Source organism: Microtus oregoni, unplaced genomic scaffold, assembly GCF_018167655.1.
Source record: "Microtus oregoni isolate MIOR12 unplaced genomic scaffold, Mior012 000037F_ref0000500, whole genome shotgun sequence".
Taxonomy (NCBI): Eukaryota; Metazoa; Chordata; class Mammalia; order Rodentia; family Cricetidae; genus Microtus; species Microtus oregoni.
In genome coordinates, this window is record NW_024543096.1 from 23,332,274 (window position 1) to 23,355,249 (window position 22,976).

Here is a 22,976-nt window from a genome sequence, read left to right on the forward strand (position 1 = left end):
GGCAGCCCTCAACAAGGAGCCCCGTGTTCTTTCGTTAAGGACCTCTGAGGTGCTTTAAACCAGACCCGGCATGACCCGCCCAGCTGATTCTAGAGCGGTGAGCCTGCTATGTTTAATTGTGGATTCTTCCCTGGGCTCCCAGAGGTTGAGTTAAGTGGCCAGAGCCCTGGGTGCGAGGCAGAGAAGGAAGGAACTCCAGGCTGAAATCACTTCTCCCTCCCATTCCGTCTTTGAGGTAGACAGATTTGCATTTTCAAAATAAACAGATGCCTTTCAAATACATGAGCTGGTGGTCTGGAGACCTCTCCCGGCCCAAAGGTGCAGCAGCCAGCGCTCAAATGTTGGAGAGAAAACAGACGGAGAAAACACCCTGGGTACTAGAGGACACGTTTCCTGCGTGGCGTCCCCGAGCAGCAGGAGCTGTAGGAGTTGAGGGGGCGGAGCCAACCATTCTTTGCTGGCTTCCTTTAGGGACTGGGGAACAACTTCGAAAGTCAGTTACCTTGGCTTCTTTTGTTGCTTCCATTAATTCTGACAGAGAAAAGTGCTCTCTGTAAGAAAACCAGGTAACAAGACAGCACATACTAAGACTCAGATAGTCGGGACATTCCAAGTAAAATATTAAGTTATATTTATGCCACTACAAATCTATTACTTTTTTTGTTAACCGTTGAGTTGCAGAAAGGGAGCCTAGCTACATTCATTCGCTGAAGAAAACAAACACAACATGTACCCCTCAATGACTAGCATCTACAGTGGTAGTCTCATTCTTTAGGTTTTTCCATGCCAACCCAGCCTGGTAATTCACAGCATATTTTCACGGAAACTGTTAGTGCTGTGGAAACTTCCCGTTCACCCTCCTCCATCAGAGTGCTCACCCGCTCCCCGCCTTGGCCCTGCCAACCACATAGATGTCATCAGATGATGGCCACTTCTCTCACTAAGGGGAGCCTTGAACCTGTGAGTACACATTCTAAGCCAGCTGCCTGTGGGGCCACCAGAATGGAGCTGCTTCAGAGTGCCTTCCAGAAGGAAGAGCAAGCTTTGCTTCCAGATTGCTCGATCCTACCCTGCGACAGAACCGCATTTTTAGTGTTTAAAATGGCTCAAACCTTTAAATTGCCTTTTATTTTGTTTTAAGACAGGGTCTTTTTATATAACCCTGGCTGTTGCAGAACTCACAAATCAAAATCTATATAGACCAGGCTGGTTCCAAACTCACAGAGATTCACCTACCTCTGCCTCCAGAGTAAGGATTAAAGGTATACATCACCATGCCTGGCTAAAACTGCCTCCTTTTTTTAACTTTCAGTGTGGCTTGGTGGTGATGGTACACTTTTATCAGGAGGCTGAGCCTGGACTCTACAGTGAAACCCTGCCTCAAAATCAAAATCTAAACCATGCATTGATGGTGTACCCCTTTAATACCAGCACTCGTGAGGCAGAGGCAGGCAGATCTCTGTGAGTCCATGGCTAGCCTGGTCTACAGAGCAAGTTCCAGGACAACCAAAGCTACACAGAGAAACCTTGCCTCAGGATAAACAAACAAACAAACATTAATTAAAGGAGTAGGGTGGGGCAGAGAAATGGCTCAGTAGTTAAGAACTCTGGCTGCTCTTCCAGAGGACCCAGGTTCAATTCACAGTACCTACAAGACCACTGACAATGATCTCTAACTTCAGTTTCAGGGGATCCATCGCCCTCTTCTGGCCTCCATGAGAACTGCATGCATATGGTGTGCAGATACACACTTAAGCAAGCATTGGTGCACATAAAATAAAAATAAATAAAATCTCAAAGAAAAATTTACAGGACTTGGGATGCACAGTGGCAGCATGCTTCTTTTCCCCTCACTAAAAATTCCGTTTCCTTTAGTGTCCATGATGGGGATAACAACTAGATAACAGCAGTCATTTTTTTTTTTTTTTTTTTGCTTTACGGTCCACAGATATTGTTAGGTGAAGGCATCTTTATTTTAAATTCTCCTGCTTGTTAAATACTTGCTTTTTTTCTGGGCTGTCGTTGTTATGCCCAGATTTGCGAAATCCCCCCAAAACCAACAAGGAGACTGGGTCCTGTATGCAAAAACAAAGAGCCTGTATTTTATACAAGTTTGCAAACTCGGTCTCTCTGTGTGTCCTATGTATTGGAATACTGGAGGCCCCGAGCTCAGGTAAAGTTGGGTTTTTATAGTAGTAAAGGTGGGGGTGAGGGATTTCTAAGGTTCAGGACCCCTGATTGGCTGACATTTGTCTAGGGGTGTCCTGGTGAGTGTGTCCTGACAGGTGATCCTATCTACAGTGGTTGGAAGTTAGGCATTTCCTTTGGATGGTCTGTTCCTGGGTGGTGCCTGGGTAGTCTCAGTTTGGTATTACTTCATGGTAAACTACTGAGACTCAGGCCTTATTAAACTTATCAGTGGCCAAGTCCTACATGGCAGGTGATAACAGCTAGAAGTAAAGAACTTCCTTTGGGTGGTCTGTTTCTATTTAGCTTATCATGGTTGGCTCCTACATTGTGATAAAAAGTAGGATTCACTGGGCCTTCAAATTCTCCAGCTCTACACACAGTTCTAGAACATGCTCCCCTTAAGGGATGCTAGTGTCAATACTCATTAGAAGGGAGTTTTAGAATATATATAAAATATATTCTAATATATATAATATATAATTATATATAAATAAATAATTTATATATAAATATATATAATATATATAATGTGTACATGTGTCCTCATGTAAACGTAGTATTCTATAATAAACACATATGATTAAATTTGAAAAGTCATTATCATAACCAAAGATATGTCATACAATGGCTCGTGATTCATACAGCTGCAAAAGATCGAATACATATTATTTTTCATTCCAATAAAGCTGTGTGTGAGTAGATTTTGGCTCACACACCAATCAGGAGAGGGGGTTCAAGAGACCCCGCCCTTAAGGGAGACAGCGAGCAAGGCTGCTGTGTCCTTTCTGGTCCCTGTTTATTGCTCCGTCTCTATTGCACTGTCTGACTTTCTAGTCTGTTTCTTAGGAAGCCCCCTGGCTGTTTCACACACAGGCCCGAGTTCCTTAAAGCAAGAGCTGGAGGCAGAGAAGGCACAGGTGTGAGAACAGACAAGCTCTTAACAGGAGGGCAGGAAGCAGCAGCCTCCCTTCTCTGGTGTTCTCACATATTTTAACCTCTGGAGGAGGCGATATCTCTAGGTGCTCCTGGGCTTGAGATGAGCCTTAACCTGCAGACTGTGCCATCTCCTTCTTCTAAGGTTTTGTCTCACTGAACACGGTGGAAGGAGTCTGAGGGTGAGGTCTAGACTTCTCCATCTGCTCTCCTGCTACCTGGGAGTCTCTGATTCTCAGCATATAAAGACAGGGGTTGACTTCTGACAGCTTTGCCTATGGGAGAGGTGTTGTGAAACCTGACCGCACTGTGAAACCTGAGCCTGTGTGAATTAAATCAACCTTGGGTCAGGAATTGGAGCCAGCAACTGGTTGACAGGAATTAACCATAGAGAGCATGGAGAAGTCAGGAGGATGGATAGAGAGACTCATAGGAAGAAATGGGGAGAGACTTGCAGATTTGGGATCTTTTGGGTTTGGGACAGCTGGAGAGATGTCCTCTTGCTGGGTCTCTGGCCAAAAAGGAAGGTCAATTGGTTGCTTCTCGGCTTCTCTGATCTAGCAGGTTTTCACCCCAACATCTGACTCCCAAGTCTTTACTGGTAAATAGAACAATAGAGACTCAGTTAAAAACTACATTTGGTGGCAGCAGCAGAGATGGTGCCCTTGGGACTGGAAATTCTACCAGGTCTCTATTTGGCCATTGCCCATAGTCAAAACTTTGTAGAGAGTTAAAATCCTGTTCTATGTAAATGGAATTCAGAGTAGAAACAGTGGTTATCCCATCCTTTCTCATATAGCTTGGAGAAAGTTATTGTATGTGTAGTGTATATGTATACCATGTGTAGGTACACTCTTCTCTGTATGTGTGTATGTGTTGGGGGGGGGTGAATGTGGGCAAGCTGTTGATATCAGGCATTTTTCTATTGCTCCCCATCTTGTTGCTGATGTTGTTATTGCTATTGCTATTTTTTTATTTATATTTATTTATTTATTTTTGAAACAGGGTTTCTCTGTACAACCCTAACTGTCCTGGGACTTATTCTGTAGACCAGGCTGACCTGGAACTGAGAGATCCAAGTGCCTCTGCCTCCCAAGTGCTGGGATTAAAAGTGTGCACCATCACCACCTAGTTCCCCATCTTATTTTTTGAGGCAAGTTGTCTCGCTAAACCTGGAGCTTGCTGCTTTCCCTAGACTGGCCGGGCAGTGGGTTTCAGGGATCTGCCTGTCTCAGTCACCATCCCTCAGCTTCCCCTTCCCCAAGCTCTAGGGTTATAGACATTCTGTCATGTTTGGAGAATTTCCTCCCTGGAGAAAATTATTTAGCCTCAGGGCCTTGGTTTCGTCAGATATGAAATTTTTTTTTTTTTATTTTAATTTATTTATTTATTAAGAATTTCTGCCTCGTCCCCACAACCGCTTCCCATTTCCCTCCCCCTCCCCCGATCAAGTCCCCCCCCCCCTCTCATCTGCTCGAAGAGCAATCAGGGTTCCCTGACCTGTGGGAAGCCCAAGGACTGCCCACCTCTATCCAGGTCTCCTAAGGTGAGCATTCAAACTGCCTAGGCTCCCACAAAGCCAGTACGTGCAGTAGGATCAAAAACCCACTGCAATTGTTCTTGAGTTCTCAGTATTCCTCATTGTCCGCTATGTTCAGCTAGTCTGGATTTATCCCATGCTTTTTCAGACCTAGGCCAGCTGGCCTTGGTGAGATCCCAATAGAACATCCCCATTGTCTTAGTGTGTGGGTGCACCCCTCGTGGTCCTGAGTTCCTTGCTCGTGCTCCGTCTCCTTCTGCTCCTGATTTGGACCTTGAGATTTCTGTCCGGTGCTCCCGTGTGGGTCTCTGTCTCTGTCTCCTTTCATCGCCTGATGAAGGTTAATATTCCTGAGGATGCCTATGTGTTTGTCTTTGGATTCACCTTATTTAGCTTCTCTAGGAACATGAATTATAGGCTCAATGTCCTTTATTTATGGCTAGAAACCAACTATGAGTGAGTACATCCCATGTTCCTCTTTTTGGGTCTGGCTTACCTCACTCAGGATAGTGTTTTCTATTTCCATCCATTTGTATGCAAAATTCAAGAAGTCCTTGTTTTTTACTGCTGAGTAATACTCTAATATGTATATATTCCATACTTTCTTCATCCATTCTTCCGTTGAAGGGCATCTAGGTTGTTTCCAGGTTCTGGCTATTACAAACAATGCTGCCATGAACATAGTTGAGCATATACTTTTGTTGTATGATAGGGCCTCTCTTGGGTATATTCCCAAGAGTGGTATTGCTGGATCCAGGGGTAGGTTGATCCCGAATTTCCTGAGAAACCGAAACACTGCTTTCCAGAGTGGTTGCACAAGTTTGCATTCCCACCAGCAATGGGTGAGTGTACCCCTTTCTCCACAACCTCTCCAGCAAAGGCTATCATTGGTGTTTTTGATTTTAGCCATTCTGACAGGTGTAAGGTGGTATCTTAAAGTTGTCTTGATTTGCATTTCCCTGATCGCTAAGGAAGTTGAGCATGACCTTAAGTGTCTTTTGGCCATTTGAAGTTCTTCTGTTGAGAATTCTCTGTTCAGATCAGTGCCCCATTTTATAATTGGGTTGATTAGCCTTTTACGGTCTAGTTTCTTGAGTTCTTTATATATTTTGGAGATCAAACCTTTGTCAGTTGCAGGGTTGGTGAAGATCTTCTCCCAGTCAGTGGGTTGTCTTTTTGTCTTAGTGACAGTGTCCTTTGCTTTACAGAAGCTTCTCAGCCTCAGGAAGTCCCATTTATTCAATGATGCCCTTAGTGTCTGTGCTGCTGGGGTTATACATAGGAAGTGGTCTCCTGTGCCCATGTGCTGTAGAGTACTTCCCACTTTCTCTTCTATCAGGTTCAGTGTGTTCGGACTGATATTGAGGTCTTTAATCCATTTGGATTTGAGTTTTGTGCATGGTGATAGATATGGATCTATTTTCATTCTTCTACAGATTGACATCCAGTTTTGCCAGCACCATTTGTTGAAGATGCTCTCTTTTTTCCATTGTATACTTTTAGCTCCTTTATCGAAGATCAGGTGTTCATAGGTTTGTGGGTTAATGTCAGGGTCTTCTATTCGATTCCATTGGTCGACTTCTCTGTTTTTATGCCAATACCAAGCTGTTTTCAATACTGTAGCTCTGTAATAGAGTTTGAAGTCAGGGATGGTAATGCCTCCAGACAATCCTTTATTGTATAAGATTGTTTTGGCTATCCTGGGTTTTTTGTTTTTCCATATAAAGTTGATTATTGTCTTCTCCAGATCTGTGAAGAATTTTGATGGGATTTTGATGGGGATTGCATTGAATCTATAGATTGCTTTTGGTAGAATTGCCATTTTTACTATGTTGGTCCTCCCAATCCAAGAGCAAGGGAGGTCTTTCCATTTTCTGGTGTCTTCTTCAATTTCTTTCTTCAAAGACTTATAGTTCTTGTCAAGTAGATCTTTCACTTCCTTGGTCAGGGTTACCCCAAGGTATTTTATGCTATTTGTGGCTATCGTGAAAGGTGATGCTTCTCTGATTTCCCTCTCTGCTTCCTTATCCTTGGTGTATAGGAAGGCAACTGATTTTTTGGAGTTGATCTTGTATCCTGCCACGTTACTAAAGCTGTTTATCAGCTGTAGGAGTTCTTTGGTAGAATTTTTGGGGTCGCTTATGTACACTATCATATCATCTGCAAATAACGAAAGCTTAACTTCTTCCTTTCCAATACGAATCCCCTTGATCTCCTTATGTTGTCTTATTGCTATTGCTAGAATTTCAAGCACTATATTGAAGAGGTATGGCGAGAGTGGACATCCTTGTCGTGTTCCTGATTTTAGTGGGATGGCTTTGAGTTTTTCTCCGTTCAATTTAATGTTAGCTGTTGGCTTGCTGTAAATAGCTTTTATTATATTTAGGTAGGACCCTTGTATCCCTATTCTCTCCAAGACCTTTATCATAAAGGGGTGTTGAATTTTGTCGAATGCTTTTTCCGCATCTAGTGAAATGATCATATGGTTTTTTTCTTTCAGTTTATTTATATGGTGGATTACATTGATAGATTTGCGTATGTTGAACCAGCCCTGCATCTCTGGGATGAAGCCTACTTGATCATAATGGATAATTTTTCTTATGTGTTCTTGGATTCGGTTTGCCATTATTTTATTGAAGATTTTTGCGTCGATGTTCATGAGTGAGATCGGTCTGTAATTCTCTTTCTTGGTTGGGTCTTTTTGTGGTTTTGGTATCAGGGTAACTGTAGCTTCATAAAAGGAATTTGGCAATGACTCTTCTGATTCTATATTGTGAAATACCTTAAGGAGTATAGGTATTAATTCTTCTTGGAAGTTCTGGTAGAATTCTGCATTGAAACCATCTGGTCCTGGGCTTTTTTTCGAAGGGAGATTTTTGATAACCATTTCTAATTCTTCGCGAGAAACCGGTCTATTTAGATCATTCACCTGGTCTTGGTTTAGCTTTGGTATATGATACTTATTTAAAAAAATGTCCATTTCTTTTGTATTTTCCAGTTTTGTGGCATACAGGCTTTTGTAGTAAGATCTAATGATTCTCTGAATTTCCTCTGTGTCTGTGGTTATGTCCCCCTTTTCATTTCTGATCTTATTTATTTGCGTGTTCTCTCTCTGTCGTTTAATTAGTTTGGATAGGGGTTTGTCGATCTTGTTGATTTTCTCCAAGAACCAGCTTTTTGTTTCATTGATTCTTTGGACTGTTTTCTGTGTTTCTATTTTGTTGATTTCAGCCCTCAGTTTTATTATTTCCAGTCTTCTACTTCTCCTGGGCGCGTCTGCTTCTTTTTTTTCTAGAGCTTTCAGGTGTGTTTTTAAGTCCCCAATGTATGCATTCTCCGTTTTCTTTAAGTGGGCACTTAGTGCTATGAACTTTCCTCTTAGCACTGCTTTCATTGTGTCCCATAGGTTTGAGTATGTTGTCCCTTTATTTTCATTAAATTCAAGGAAGACTTTAATTTCTTTCTTGATTTCTTCCTTGACCCAGGCGTGGTTCAGTAGTTGACTGTTCAGTTTCCATGAGTTTGTCGGTTTTTTGGGGGCAGCGTGGTTGTTGCCTTCTAACTTTAATCCGTGATGATCTGATAAGACACAGGTGGACACTGAGATTTTTTTGTATCTGTGGAGGTTTCCTTTGTTTCCGAGTATGTGGTCAATTTTTGAGAAGGTTCCATGAGCTGCAGAGAAGAAGGTATATTCTTTCCTATTTGGGTGGAATGTTCTATAGATGTCTGTTAAGTCCATTTGCTTCATTACCTCCAATAATTCTCTTAATTCTCTATTAGGTTTCTGTCTGATTGACCTGTCCCTTGGAGAGAGAGGTGTGTTGAAGTCTCCTACTACTAGTGTGTGTGGTTTGATGTCTGCCTTGAGTTCTAGTAATATTTCTTTTACATAAGTAGGTGCTTTTATATTGGGGGCGTATATATTCAGGATTGAGACGTCCTCCTGATGAATTGTTCCTGTTATGAGTATAAAGTGACCGTCTCGGTCTCTTCTGATTGATTTTAGTTTGAAGTCAGTTTTGTTAGAAATTAGTATGGCCACACCTGCTTTTTTCTTAGGACCATTTGCTTGAAACACCTTTTCCCAACCCTTTACTCTGAGTAGGTGCCTGTCTTTGTGGTTGAGATGTGTTTCTTGCAAACAGCAGAATGTTGGATCCTGTTTTCGTATCCAATCTTTTAGCCTGTGCCTTTTTATAGGTGAATTGAGCCCATTAATATTAAGTGATATTAATGACCAGTGGTTGTTTACTCCGGTTATTCTTATTGCTTTTGGTAGTAGAGATTGTGTGTCTCCTTTCTTTGAGATGTGCTCGTGAAGGGCCATTAGATGCCTGGGTTATTGTAGGCAGTGTTGGCAGTGGTGGATTCCTTGGGTTGCGATTTTCCTTCTATTACTTTCTGTAGGGCTGGATTTGTGGCTACGTATTGTTTAAATTTGTTCTTATCCTGGAATGTCTTGTTTTCTCCGTTGATAGTGAACGATAGCTTGGCTGGGTATAGTAGTTTGGGTTTGCATCCATGGTCTCTTAGCTTCTGCAGAACCTCTATCCAGGACCTTCTGGCTTTCATAGTTTCCATCGAGAAGTCAGGTGTAAGTCTGATCGGTTTACCTTTATAAGTTACTTGCCCTTTTTCTTTTGCAGCTCTTAATATTCTTTCTTTAACCTGTATATTTTGTGTTTTGATTATTATATGGCGAGGAGATGTTTTTCTTTGATCCAGTCTGTTTGGTGTTCTGTATGCTTCTTGAATATTTAAATGAATATCTTTCTTTAAGTTGGGAAAGTTTTCTTCCATAATTTTGTTGAAAATATTTTCTGAGCCTTTGAGCTGTGACTCTTCTCCTTCTTCTATTCCTATTATTCTTAGGTTTGGTTTTTTTATTGTGTCCCATAGTTCCTGAATGTTTTGTGTTGAGAATTTGTTGGCTTTGCTGTTTTCTTTGATCTGTTCGTTTATTTTCTCTATGGTGTCCTCAGCATCTGAGAGTCTTTCTTCTAGCTCTTGGGTTCTATTGATTATGCTTGTTTCTGTAGACTCAGCTCGTTGGCCTAGATTTTCCATATCCAGCTGGTCCTCAGTTTGTATTTTCTTCTTTGCCTTCATTTCAGTTTTCAATTCTTGAACTGTTTCCATTACCTGTTTGATGGTTTTTTCTTGGTTTCCCAGGGTATCATGTACGTATTTACTCATTTCTTCAAACTTTTTGTTGTACTTCTCATCCATTTCTATAAGGGCATTTTTTACATGTTGTTTAAGGGACTCTATTATCTTCATAAAGTCGATTTTTTCCACTTCTTCTGTGTTAGGTTGTTCAAATACTTCTGTTGTAAGATCATTGGGTTCTGATGTTTTCATGTTGTTTTTCGGATTATTGGGTGAGTTCTTGCCTTGGCGCCTGCCCATCTCCTCCTATTGATCCTATCCAATGGATCCTTTAGAAACCGGATCAGGTTTCCCTGCTGGCCAAGGGCTCCGCTTACAAAATGCCCTCACTCTCTTTTGTGGTTCCTGCTGCAGGCCAAGAACCCTCTCACCCCTCCGAAGGATCTTCAGGACAGGACCAGGCTCCCCTTGTGCCAGTGACCTGGCCAACCAAAGGCCTACCTCTTTGATTCAATTGTAGTAGGGCGATCTGCTCTCCTTATTGCAGCCTGTCCCAGCTGCTTGGGTCTGGCCACCGCTCAGCCGCGTCTGTCGCCGCCGCCGTGCTGCCGCCGCCGCCGCTGCGCCGCGTCTGGCGCCGCCGCCGCTGCGCCTCTGTGCGTCTGGCGCCGCCGCCGCTGCGCCTCTGTGCGTCTGGCGCCGCCGCCGCTGCGCCTCTGTGCGTCTGGCGCCGCCGCCGCTGCGCCTCTGTGCGTCTGGCGCCGCCGCCGCTGCGCCTCTGTGCGTCTGGCGCCGCCGCCGCTGCGCCTCTGTGCGTCTGGCGCCGCCGCCGCTGCGCCTCTGTGCGTCTGGCGCCGCCGCCGCTGCGCCTCTGTGCCTCAGATATGAAATTTAACAAGATCCGATTCTCAGGGGCTGCTGTAAAGACAATGGTATGTACAAAGTTTCCCTGCTTGTACCCCTCCCCCACAACCCCTTCACCTGAGGAAAGGTAGCAATTGTTCATCACCTGACCCTCTTCCCACAGCTTTCTAACTTCCTCAGGGGGAGGAAAGCCTCAAGAGGCTCTTTTAAGGTGAGCATAGTAATGCTGGAACTCCAGAAAGCCTTTCTTACTTTCAGATAAAAATAGCACCTGTCAAATTACAAATGTAATTACAATAACATCTTTATGAAGGAATGTGTTTTTTTTTTTTTTTGAGTCTTAACTTGTGTCTGGGTTATCCAACAAGAGAAAAGATAGCATGCAACAGGCCTTTTAGTGGTTTTGTTTTCGTCTTTGCTTTCGAGCCTTCGAGCCTAGTAGTACTGAGAGCTCCTGAGGCCCTAACACCATTTCCCCTCCTCGCTGCTTAAGGCCCTTCTCACAATCTGTTCTGGAAACCAGTAACTCTTTCTAGGTTCCTGCAAAGCCAGAAATTCTAGAGACCCGGAGTTAAACTATCCCCCTGACTGGTTGAGGCTGGTGTGGAAAGCCAGTTGCCTTTCAGATGTCTGAGTTGTTGGAAGACCTTTGTGGGCCTGTCACATTTAACCCACCATGATGCACCATTGGCAGCGTAACAGCTGAGTGACGGCCACTTGGCCAGGAGTTCAAATCCCAGCTTGACGAGCCATAGCCAGATCCTCGTTTGATTTGCTGTGGCCGGGAAGTCTGAATCTCGCCAAGAACAGGAGCGGTGGCAAGGGTGACAGCTGGGAGCCATTCTCGTCAATAAAGTTGTGATGCTTGAGATGTATAGGCGACCAGAGCAAATTTCACAGACCCCGAGCCAAGTACTTAGTGTCAAAACCAGCTATGTCAATGATGCACACAGTCTCTTGTCAGCAACCATCTCCCCCTCCTCCTTCCTCCTCAGCTGAAGGTGGGCCCTGCTTTCCAGAACTAGGTCTAGCCTGCAGAAAAAGAGTACTCCCCACACCTTTAATCTGAACAACCTCTTGATGGTTTTTATTATGATACAGTTTAATACAGTAAAATTAAGTGTGATAAGACTGAGCTACCACACAGACAGCACATCCCTGTACAGCTGAGAGGATGGGTAATTCCAGAGAGCTCCTTCTGGCCATCTGGATCCTCTTTTAATCTTCCTGCTCACTGATGGGTCTTCTGTCTCTATAGTTTTTCCCTTTCCAGAATTTTCTACACATTGAGTCACACCACGTGCAGACTTTATAGTGCGCCATCTTTCCCTTGGAGGTTCACCTGTGTTGCTGTGTTGGTCAGGAGTTCCTCCTTTTCCAGTACCAAGCAGGACCCTGTGTCTGACTGGGCCATGCATTTTTTTCTACTCACTAGATGAAGGACATTTATTTAGGTTGTTTCCAGTTCTTGGTGACCATGAGTAAAACTGCTACAGACATTTTATCTTTTTAAGAAAAAGTTATTGCAAGTACGTAATTTTACTATGTAGAAAGCCAGAACTATTTGAGCCGGAAAGATCCGGCTGGAGGTTGTATCTCAGGGGTCCAGTACTGGCCTAGCCTGTGTGAGGACCAAGGTTCCACCCCCAGCATTGAGGAAAAAGACAATTTCCAAGAGATGGGAGCTGTTTGATTAGCTAAGAAGCATATTGGGTTCCTGGCATCCTAGACTTCTGCACAACAATGTGTATGGTTTATATAAAACTCTTTCCTGGCCTGCCTTCCCTTAACTCTCACTGTGGGAGCCTGTGAGGAACCCCACTCCAGGCACTCCTCCATGGTTGCTGGGAGACGCCCTGTTAGCAGGACTTCCTAGTTCCTGGCCTGCTGTTCTTCCCCCCATGTTCTCAACACCCCATCGGGGTAGAACATTTTGATGACTGTCATGAAAACAATACAGAGAAGCCTGTGAGACGCTCTGGGACCGTAGCTCAGTGGTGGAGCGTGTGCTTAGCATGTGCAAGGCTCTGGGTTTGATTGTTAGCAGCATAAACATGTTCTTTTCCTATCACACGGATAACAACAGACACCTCTGTTGTGAGTTTAAGAGGGTCACTAAACTGGCCAGCAAGCACAGCCACGTGAAGGCCACACTTCTGGAAGCCACCAACCCCTCCCCACTTTAAGAAGCACACAGGGAATAAATTACAAGAAATAAATCCAACTGCTGGAGAAGGAAGAGAATGGAATGACCTTCCCACCATGCAGAGAGGGAAGGGGCCTTCTTTAGATGACGATGTTTGAATTTCTAGAATATGAGAAAACTTCCATTTAAACTTCCGGTGCCGGTAAAGCGGTTACCAGGTAGGACTTTCTCTGAGCCTAAAAGTTTAGCTGGGGTAATGGTCAGCACTAAGGGCCGCAGAATCAAAGTAGGGACCGCTTTTCTAGGCCTGAAATGACTGCACTTATTTTGTGTGCTGAAGCTGAAGGCTAGGAGTTTTAATGTGGAGTGGGGGTGGGGGAAGAGTGTCTCTGTGAGGGCCTCTTCTGGAAGGTAAGGTGACAGTCGCCTGTGGGGCCTCCCACAAGGCAGCTGCTGACCAGCTGACACTGGAGGAAAGCGTTCTGGCTCCCTGTGCAGCCTGCCAGTGCACCTTCAGGAGGGGTGGCCTGGCTCTTGTGCCTTGTATGTATGGCCTTCTCCGCCAGGTGCCGTGACAACCTTTGCCCAAGCTCTTAGGAGAGCAGGAGTTTAGCTAGCCTAGATCACCCTCCAAGAAGCCTGCTAGAATTCCATTGCTGCCAACTGAGACAATGATGGGGATTATCCTCTGGGTGGGTCCCCAAACACCAGTCTAGACTCCGCTCTCAGTGACTGACTTGGGACCATTAAACCCCGGGAACAAGAAAGAACAGGAGCCAGTCTGGATTCTTGTGTCCATATGTAAGGGAGAGAGATGGGCAAGATTATTTATTGTTCTTGTGTCTAAATAAGGAGGGAATTAAAGAATTCAGACTTAGGGCCAAATGATTTCAGTTCCAACCCTGGCTCTGCTACCCGATGCCGGACAAGTCATTTTTAAAGTCACATGTATTTCCTTACACGTGTGTGTTCACAGCATGCCACAGCTCATGTAGAGGTCAGAGGACAGTTTGTGGAGTCATGTGGATGCTGAGGATGGAACTCTGGTTGTCAGGCTTGGGGATAGGTGCCTGTACCCATAGAGGCATCTCCCTGGCCCCTAGATAAGTAATTTAATGTCCCTTTACCTCAAATTCATCAGCTGTAACGTGGGAATAATATTGGTTTCTAGTCAGGATAACCAAGCAGATTAAATGAGGTAAAATATAGTGTCGGGGCCACAACAATGTTTGTTAAATAAGAATGTCCTTGTTTATGCCCTTATCTCTTCGTCCTCATTTCTAGCCCCTACCAACTGTCCCCACCAAGACAAGAGGTCGTTTATGCCCGTTCTCTTTTTTTCTGGTAATTTCAGAATTACCACCTGTCACCAAACCCCTTTTGAGAAGCTGACAGGGAATAAGTTTAACTCTTCAGCCCGGGTATTAGCTTCCTGTGGCAGCCAGAGCAGATTATCACAAATCTGGTGGCCTAAGGTGACAAAACAATGTATTCTCTCACAGCTCCAGTGGTTAGAAGTTCAAAACCAAGGTGTCACAAGGTGGCTTTTACTGGAAACTATGAGGGGAAACCCCACCCCTCCCCCCGTGTGCCCTCTGCCCCGTGTGTATATGCATGTGTGTGTGTGTGTGTCATACATTTGCTGGCACACAACGGCCCGTGCCTCTCTTGTAGTGCTTTTGAACATGTGCCGTAGTTTTGTCTTTAAGAGGAATGCACTCTCTGACCATGGCAACAGGCACCATCACTCAATAGCTTCTCTGCTCACCCCTCACACATCTGCGTCTCCGGGTCTGGAAGCTGTCCGGGTGTGCAGCGCTGCCCTAGCTTTGTTTCAGTTGCTGTGATAAAACACCGTGACCAAAAGCAACCTCAGAGAGGACAGGTTTATTTTAGGTCACATTTCCAGGTGGCAGTCCTTCACGTCGGCGGGAGCTGGAAACAGCTGGTCACATTGCATCCATCACCAAAGGCAGAGACAGAATGAATGCGCATGCGTGGGCTTGGTGCGCCTCTGCTACTCCAGATGGTCCAGGGCTCAGAACTGAGGCACAGCGCTCCCCACTCTCAGGCTGGCTCTTCTCACACTGCTTAATCAAGACAATCTCACAGACATGCGCACAGGACACCTGGTCTAGACAGCCCCTCCCCGAGACAGTCTTCCCAAGAGACTCTACGTTGCATCAAGTTGACATTTAAAACCAGCCAACACAAATACCCTGCTTTAATCCCTGAACACTGAAATGCCTTCCCGTTTTATTTCAAGGTAATCTAATAGACACTCACTTTGGTGTTGCTGGCAAATACGCAGAGCTCACAGGGTGCGGTCTGATTCAGGACGTTCTGCCTCACTTCGCTAAGCCAGAAAGACTCAGGTGACCCAGGCCTGGAGATGCCTCTGCCACCCTCTGTACACTGTCCCCAGCTCACCTTTGGGGACCATTGCTGTTGCTCACATTCATAACTTGATTTCCCATGATGTCACTGATCTAATTTTTTTTAGCGTAATTTGTTCACCTAAAACAGGTGACCTTGTTTCTCTCTCTCTCTCTCTCTCTCTCTCTCTCTCTCTCTCTCTCTCTCCGCCTCCTCCTCTTCCCCCTCCTCCTCCTCTTCCTCCTCCTCCTCCTCCTCCTCCGTCTCTCCCTCCCTCCACCCTGCTTCCCTTTTCTTTTGAGGATCCGCATGCCAGAGAGCTTCCAGGTGATCCACGCTTGCACCAGGATGCCCTTCAATTCTTAATAACTTGGGGTCCTGCTTTGAACTCAAGGGATTGATCCTCTTGACTTCCTCATCTCCTGAGATGGACCCATCCCTCTCCTGTTCTGTAGGCCATGCTGGGGATGGAGGTGCAGACTTCATCTAAGCTTTACTAGGAATATTTTCTAGGTTTGCTGTTTGGTTTTTATACTTCAAATAGCTCTCAGAATCAATATTTTTGATGAGTGAAGTGTAAATGAATGAGACATATAGAATGAGTTTTCCCTTCAATTACGCGAAGAGAAATTCTGTGAGTTTCTATCAGAAAGCAGGAGCATAACTGGGCATGTGCTGAGCTCCTGGGGAAGCCATGACTGCTGTTTCTGGCAGTGGTCGGTCGCGGGTCTCGCTACCTTCATGATCTTTCTTTGTGATGTTTGCCTTTGGGGACTGCTATTAAACTGTCGTTGTTCCTTTTTAAAATTAAGGTTTCAAAATATATAGAGATGCTAGCCAGCAATCCCAGCTCTCCACACACGCAGTACTGTGTAGCTAGCTCTTGGTGCTCTTGAATTGGGTCCCAAAACAAGGTAAAAGTTCACTTTTGGAGATTTTTCTCCCCTCCCTCCTTCTCTGCCTTCCTTTGACTCTCTCTCCCTCCCTCCCTTTCTTTCCTATCATGTTGTATGTGTGTGAGACAGGATCTCATGTAGTTCAGGCTAACTAAGAATTCAACCATGTAGCTGAAAAAAAAAAGCTTCGAACTTCTGACCCTCCACCCTCCTGTTTGTCTCTCCTGAGTATTGGGGTCACAGGTATGGGCCTCCATGCTCACTCTTGCTTGTGTTGTTGAAGTTCAAACCTGGAGCTTCCTGCTTGCCAGGAAATCACTCCAACCACTGAGCCACATCCTCAGCCCAGCTAAGGCAATTTTCCTTCAGAATGAAGAACAGACATTGGTTTGTGCCCAGGAACAAGCTCTTATGTTTTTCATGTCAAGTTTTGCTGTTATGGAGCTTATCCCCGCATAACAAGTGAGTGTGAGCCAAACAATCTTGAATCAGGAGAATGCAGGTGGCAAGGCCAGAAGCTGGCCAATGGGTTTCAAGCTATAGCTCTTCACTTCTGCATGCTTTCTTTGTTTTTCTTTCATCTCATTTCCACTGGTTATAATGCTTCTTGTGTCATAATAAAAATGTAATAATGTTCCATTAAATTTTTTCTCTTTGTCCTTTTGGCATTTGTATAATAACAATAATAAGGGCAACAGATGGTTTTATCCACAATAAACAACTCAAAGAATTACATTTTTTTCTGCACACAGATATTTATTTTGAAGGAAGCAAGCTAGCAATCTAAACTGAGAGCATAGTTTCCCCCCAGCATACGCGAGGAAAGCATTGGACTCTTTCTTTCTTTCTTTCTTTCTTTCTTTCTTTCTTCCTTTTTTCTTCTTTATTTTATCATGTTGTGTCTTATCATCATAACAATCACATATATATGTATATATATATTGAGAAAGGGTTTCTCTGTGTAACAGCTCTGGCTATCCAGATCACTCTGTAGACCAGGCTGGCTGCGAACTCACAGAGATCCGCCTGCCTCTGCCTCCCGAGTGCTGGGATTAACGGCGTGTGGCATCACACCTGGTATCATAACAGTCTGTAACTTAGGTGTGTGCCTTAATATACTGCAATGGCCACATTTATAGGTTACCTTTGTTGGGTATATTTTGGGTTGTGTTGGTTGTTTCTAGATTGTCTGAGTGAGAATGGCAAGTTGGTGTGGGTTTGCTTCACTTCCCTGGTTGATGGACAGAAACCAGTAGGAACAGTGGTTTTCAGCCCTGGCCCTGTATTAAAGCTCTCTGGGAATCTCTTAATAATCGATGCCAGTCCCAACCTAAGTCTAGTTGTAGGATCTTTTGAGGGTGGAATTGGGACTGCTTAAAATCTCCCTGTGTGATTCTAATGCAATTCCAGTGATAATTATCATTGACCGGGAAGCATGGCATCACACCTCAACAGGGATCAGGGACCTATGGAGAGCCTGAGGAAAGCAGCTCCACCGGTCCATATAGTCCTCAAAACTTCCTGGTGGTGCTGTGCCGCTGGTTGGGGACCCATACTCTGAGAACATGAAACTTGATGCGGGAGTGAGTTCAGCGGAAAACAGAGCCATGACTAATTAGTCGCGGGTGCCACTGTCACGGGAAGGAATAACTGTATTTGTTTCCTATCTGAGGAGACTCATCGGGTAACTGCCTTGCAGAACAATGTGGAAATGGGCCACCTCTGGAATGGTTGAGTCTTTACAGCTAGTTTTACCCATATTCTGACAGCCAGAACCAGGAGTCGCTCAGCTACGTCTCTCACTGTGTTCTTCAGCTCTTACAGGCTGCTTCTGCTGGAACCTACCTCTTGTGGAGCCTGGATTCTACCCACTGTAGATAGCTGATACCAGAGAGGAGTAGCTTGTCTTCCTATGAGCTATTCTATCTGATCTGGGGGCTGGTTCTTAATGTGGGGTTCGAGTCCCAGAACATGCCTGTTTTAGTGGCATGCCCTAGAAGTCTGCAGATGTTCAGGGGTAGGGCTCAGGACTGGAAGAAAGGAGCTGCCGAACACAGGCAGGCAACAGAACTCAGCCCTGCCAGCTTCTGGCCTTGCCCTTTGACCTCTGAGTGCTCCATGTTGGTTTTCTTTCAGTTCTCCAGACCTCTCCTGAGAAGAGAAGCTGTCCAGATTCAGAAGCAGAATCAAACAACGGCCACGAAGAAACTTCAAGTGACTCCTCTGCTAATGCTGCCACAGATTGGTAAGTTAGCTGTCTTGCTTATAGTGTCTGGTGTGGCCCAGACTGACCTCGAATTCAGTATATAGGCAAGGATGGCCTTGAACTTCTGACCCTCCTGACTTTCTCCCATAAGTACAGGGATTATAAGCATGCACCACCTACGTCTGGCTTATACAGTGCCAGGGGTAAAATCCAGAGTTTCATGCATATCAGGTAAGCGCTGTACCAATTGACATCCTTAGTCCAGATAGGTGAGTCTTACTCATTTGAGTTCTCTTGTAAACCCAGGTGCTTCATGAACCATACAGCAATTCCTACCATCTTGTTAATACGGTAAATTGGGAAGAGGAGCCCAAACATGTTTCCTTTAGAACCTCCAAAGTGATAAGCCGTCATTCTATAGAAAGAAGTCTTCATTTCATAAGGACCACCTGAATTCAATCTTGATTTAAAAAAAAAAAAGAATTTAATTATATTTATGTGGGTTGGTGTTTCACCTGTATGTATTTGTGCACAATCTGTATGCAGTGCCCCTGGAGGCCAGAAGAGGGCATTAGATCCCCCAGGGCTACAGTCACAGATAGTTATCAGCTACCATGTGGGTGCTGAGAACTGAACCCAGGTCCTCTGGAAGAGCAGCCAGTGCTTTTAACTGCTGAGTCATCTCTCTAACCTCCAACTAGAATGAAGTTAGTGCTAAAAAAAAAAAAAAAAAAAAAAAAAAAAAAAAAAAAACCAACAAAAAACAAAAACAAACCTGATAAAACAAACTGAAGTGTTCAGGCCACAGAAGAAGCTGGCACACAGCACACAGTTCCATTCCATGGGGAAAGGACAGAGAGAGCCAGGGGGGTCTGCAGGAAGAGTCAGACATGACGGAAGTCGCGTGGAGGATGGGGACGGCAGGGACGTGTGAAGGGTCTCTCTCCAGTCCCCCCATGCTCAGCACGGGGTCGGTCTCTTTCCATGGGCATCTCATATAGCCCATACACCAGTCATCTGCAGGCACTACCCCTCCGTTCCAGTTGGGGAAGCTGAGTCTGGTGACAGCTGTCAATGAGACATCAGTGATTGACTGACTCAGACATCAGTGCCGCAGATGTGCAAGCGTGCTGTGTTAGTCTACGTGACATCTGGGTTCGATCCCTGGCTCTCTGAAAATTAAACAGAAGTGATTAGTTAATGAAAAGAAGGGGAAAAGGAAAGTTCTCGGTTGGCTTTCTCAGATTTCCTGCGGGCTGCCTGCCCTCCATCAGCAGGTGTGCCTCAGGCGGTGCCATGCTGCACTAAGGGGCAGACTGGACTCTGAGTCTAGAACCACTGTCTCCAGGAGCAACACCAGCTACCATCTGTTTACCATTACCACCTTCCTGATGAACCATTTTATAGACAGGAAGCTGCTCAAGCAGAGTAGAGCCACATACTCTAGCATCTTCTAACATTGAGAGATTATAAATTACTGCTTGTGTCACTTATAACAGAGTCAGGACTTGAAAGAGGCCATCTACGCCAGCATCCACACTTTGAGCCAGTAAATCCTACTGCTTCCCTAGGCTCCAGATGCCAAATGATTACTCCAGGGAGTTGTTGTTATTGTTGTTGTTCTATCCATATTGTGTCTTTACTAGTCATGGCTTAAATCTCAAATCACAGTCAGCTAAGGAATACGTCATGATTAGCATGAAGCCGTCACTCTTAGATTGGTGGAGAACATTCCAGCACCCAGTTCCTCATCTACAGCCTTGCGGGAAAGGTGGTCCCCCCTCTGTGTGATGAAGTGGGTCAGTTTAGCAGGAGAGAAACCAGACTGGGCCCGAGAGTGGGAGTCAGGAGGTACAGCATTGTAGCTCAGCTCTGATTTCTGTGTGAACCGGTGACGGTGTACTGTGAATGACAAAATGAAAAGACTGGCGTTTCTGGGTTGTAGATGATGGGACAGATGATGATGTCTCAGATGATGGGACCCTCCATAGCAATGCTGGAGGGTGCTCCTTGCTTTAATCTGACCTGCTTGTAGCAAAGCCCTGAGGCTTTCTGGGTTCCATTTCCCACTGCAGCCAGCCTGTTATATAGGAGGGACTCCAGGAAGGAGACAAGGGCACTGATGGGGAGGGAGGATGCGGATGGTTCTGCATAGCAGCTGCAACACACGCCAGAGGAGCTGCCTCACTGTGGACACCTCAGTGACTGTAACCCTCGTGATTCAGGCAGCTTGGGGAGAGTTGGCTCCTCACAAGAGGGAAAGACAGGCACGTGTTTCTTCTGTGTGTCCCTTGTAGCTCTGGGGCTGCAAGCCAACTGGCCTGACCTCAGAAGCAACCTCCCAGTCAGCAGGGCCAACTGTGGGCCAGATTTCCATGTGGCCTGTGAAATACAGATTGCCACAGTGCTTGACAAATACTCTGTGTATTGAGTCCTTTGTGGGAATTCATGGCAGCACTCAGGGGACTAATGACAATAAATCCCCCATTAGATTTCTCAGGTGGTACATCCACCTGTTAGAGGCAATGGAGCAAGAGGGAAAATGGCGGCATGGCGAGAAGGGAGTAAGCAATAGTCGTCTTAGGAGATTCTTATGATATGGTGGGCCCTATCTACATATGACTCTATTTGGGTAGAAAAAGAATGAGCTTTGGTAGCAGTCTTGGGTTCAAATCTTACTTCTGCCACGCCACGCTTTACTATCCTCCCTTTCTCTGAACTGAGACTGCAGAAGGAGAGGCAGCTGGGCCGGCTAGACAAAGAAAGATCTCTGTGAAGGAGCAGGTACAGTGCTAGACACAACAAGGAAGGTTGCCGGGTTGTTGATCGTGGTAATAGAAATAGTATCAATCATGGTAATATTAGCATTTAAAGCTGATGTAGGAAGGGCCAGCACTGGGATTATACTCCAAAATAAACACCAAGATTTCCAAAACTATAGGATCTTTGACAGATGTTTACTCTCTACTTTGACTGGAATGCCAAACTTCATTTGTGTTTCTGTTTCTGAACTCAGGGGTAAATCCCAGGTTGACTTCAGGCCCTGGACTTACCCTTGGCCATGGGGCCAGGATGTGGCTAGCATACATGCCCACATATAACCTTCTGAACTTCACTGACTGTTAAGAGTCTTCTTAAACCCCCAAGATGGTTAAACTTTAATTGGTCACATTTATTTCCCAACCCTTTGAAGCTAGGAATCTTATCACCAGCTGAAAGGGCTTCAAGGAAAAAATATGTTTCCCGTTATATTTTTCCTTGTGGATTAGCTTATGGCTGTACATAAATATTTATCTGAACTATTTCAACAAACCCTAAATCATCAGCAATCCTTCTGCAGAGGACCCTTTTTGAAGATTTGTGTATGTCGAGAATGTCAGCAATCTCTTTATAGTAACAGATTCCAAGGGCCAGAGGCCCTTTGCACATATTTGGGAGGTTTTCAACATGTTTTTTACTTTCCCAAATCTGTGCATCTCTTCCTACCGATTCTTCGGGATAGGATTACCCTGCCTGGCTTTTCTTTACCTGTTGTTGTTTCGCCAAATTTCAAAGTCTCAATCCAGTGGCACCTCCTCTAGGGCCTAGAGCAGACGCGAGCAGAAGACTGCTCCAGGCAGAAGGACCAGGCTGTGGTGCAGCCCCAGGGTGTGCGGGCACTACTCTGGGGGACAGTGAAGGGTCCAGTGGGGAAAAAAAACAAGATTGAGCGGGAGTGGAGCAAATATAACTATTATAGGCAAAGACACGGGGGCCCTCGACTTGGGAGACCTCACAACAGTGACAGCCAAAGGGGTATCACTCTGTTGACCAAAAGATACAACCAAGCCCTTGACTAGGATATGGTGGCCAGACATTTTCCCCCGTACAATACTTTTCCGTTTTTGGTTAGTTTTCTAACATACAAAAATAGAAATATTTCATGCAACAACCCAGATTTCAAATAGTTTTTTAGACTTGGAGTATCTGGTGGTGATGTGTTGGTATAGAGTCGATGCTGTCTTCGGTGGCTCCCTGCCTGCTGGTCTGCTCATCCTTGCTTAGCTATGCCAACCTCTGCATTGGAATGTTGCCCTCTGCGTCCTGGGGCCTCTGCCTGATAGAGGAGACAATTCAGGCTACCAGCTCTGGAGCTAAAGTGTCTCTGTCCAGGTCCGTGTCCAGCTAGCTCCATGACCTTAGAAAAGTATGCTTCTAATAATTTCACCTTTCCCTTATGGCTGGTGTGGTAATAGACATGCACAGGACTATCCGGCCTGCCATAGATAAGCAAAATATTAGTTGTGATCTCTTTATCCCGCGAGAGACAGTCAACACTAGAGCTGAAACTGACACTCATTTCTGCATCACTCACGGAACCTAGGACGTGGACTCTTAGGCCATAACAGACAAGAAATAGTTTATGAGGGACAATGTTTTCGGGGTTCCTAGTTCTCTAAGGTTTAACTTCAGCATGCTGGTTAACCTTTCACACAAAATGCGCTGACTTTCTTCAAAAGCCGTCAGTACTAAGGAAATAAGTTTTTCTGAGCTCTCCCCTCCAAACTCAAAAACAAACCCAGATTTAGAAAGGTCCTTAGTTCGTTGTTAGCTGTGTTTCTCCCAGAAGTTCAGCTGTGAGCGGGCGGCTGTCTAAGATCATTTCTCAAGCTAAAGTCAGTCGCTAGAAATTAGCACATAGGAACTTCTGCAGGGAGGAAATCGGGGTGCCTG

The 22,976-nt window shown here is 45.1% G+C and overlaps 1 protein-coding gene across 1 annotated transcript in view; it reads left to right on the plus strand.

The window, feature by feature from the left end:
• The window catches only part of Myo3b (myosin IIIB), a 288,989-nt gene that overhangs the window by 193,716 nt on the left and 72,297 nt on the right, over positions 1-22,976 (plus strand). The window contains exon 28 of the mRNA XM_041631591.1: positions 18,194-18,302. Coding sequence (XP_041487525.1) covers positions 18,194-18,302 — 109 coding nt within the window. The remainder of the gene's footprint in view (positions 1-18,193; positions 18,303-22,976) is intronic.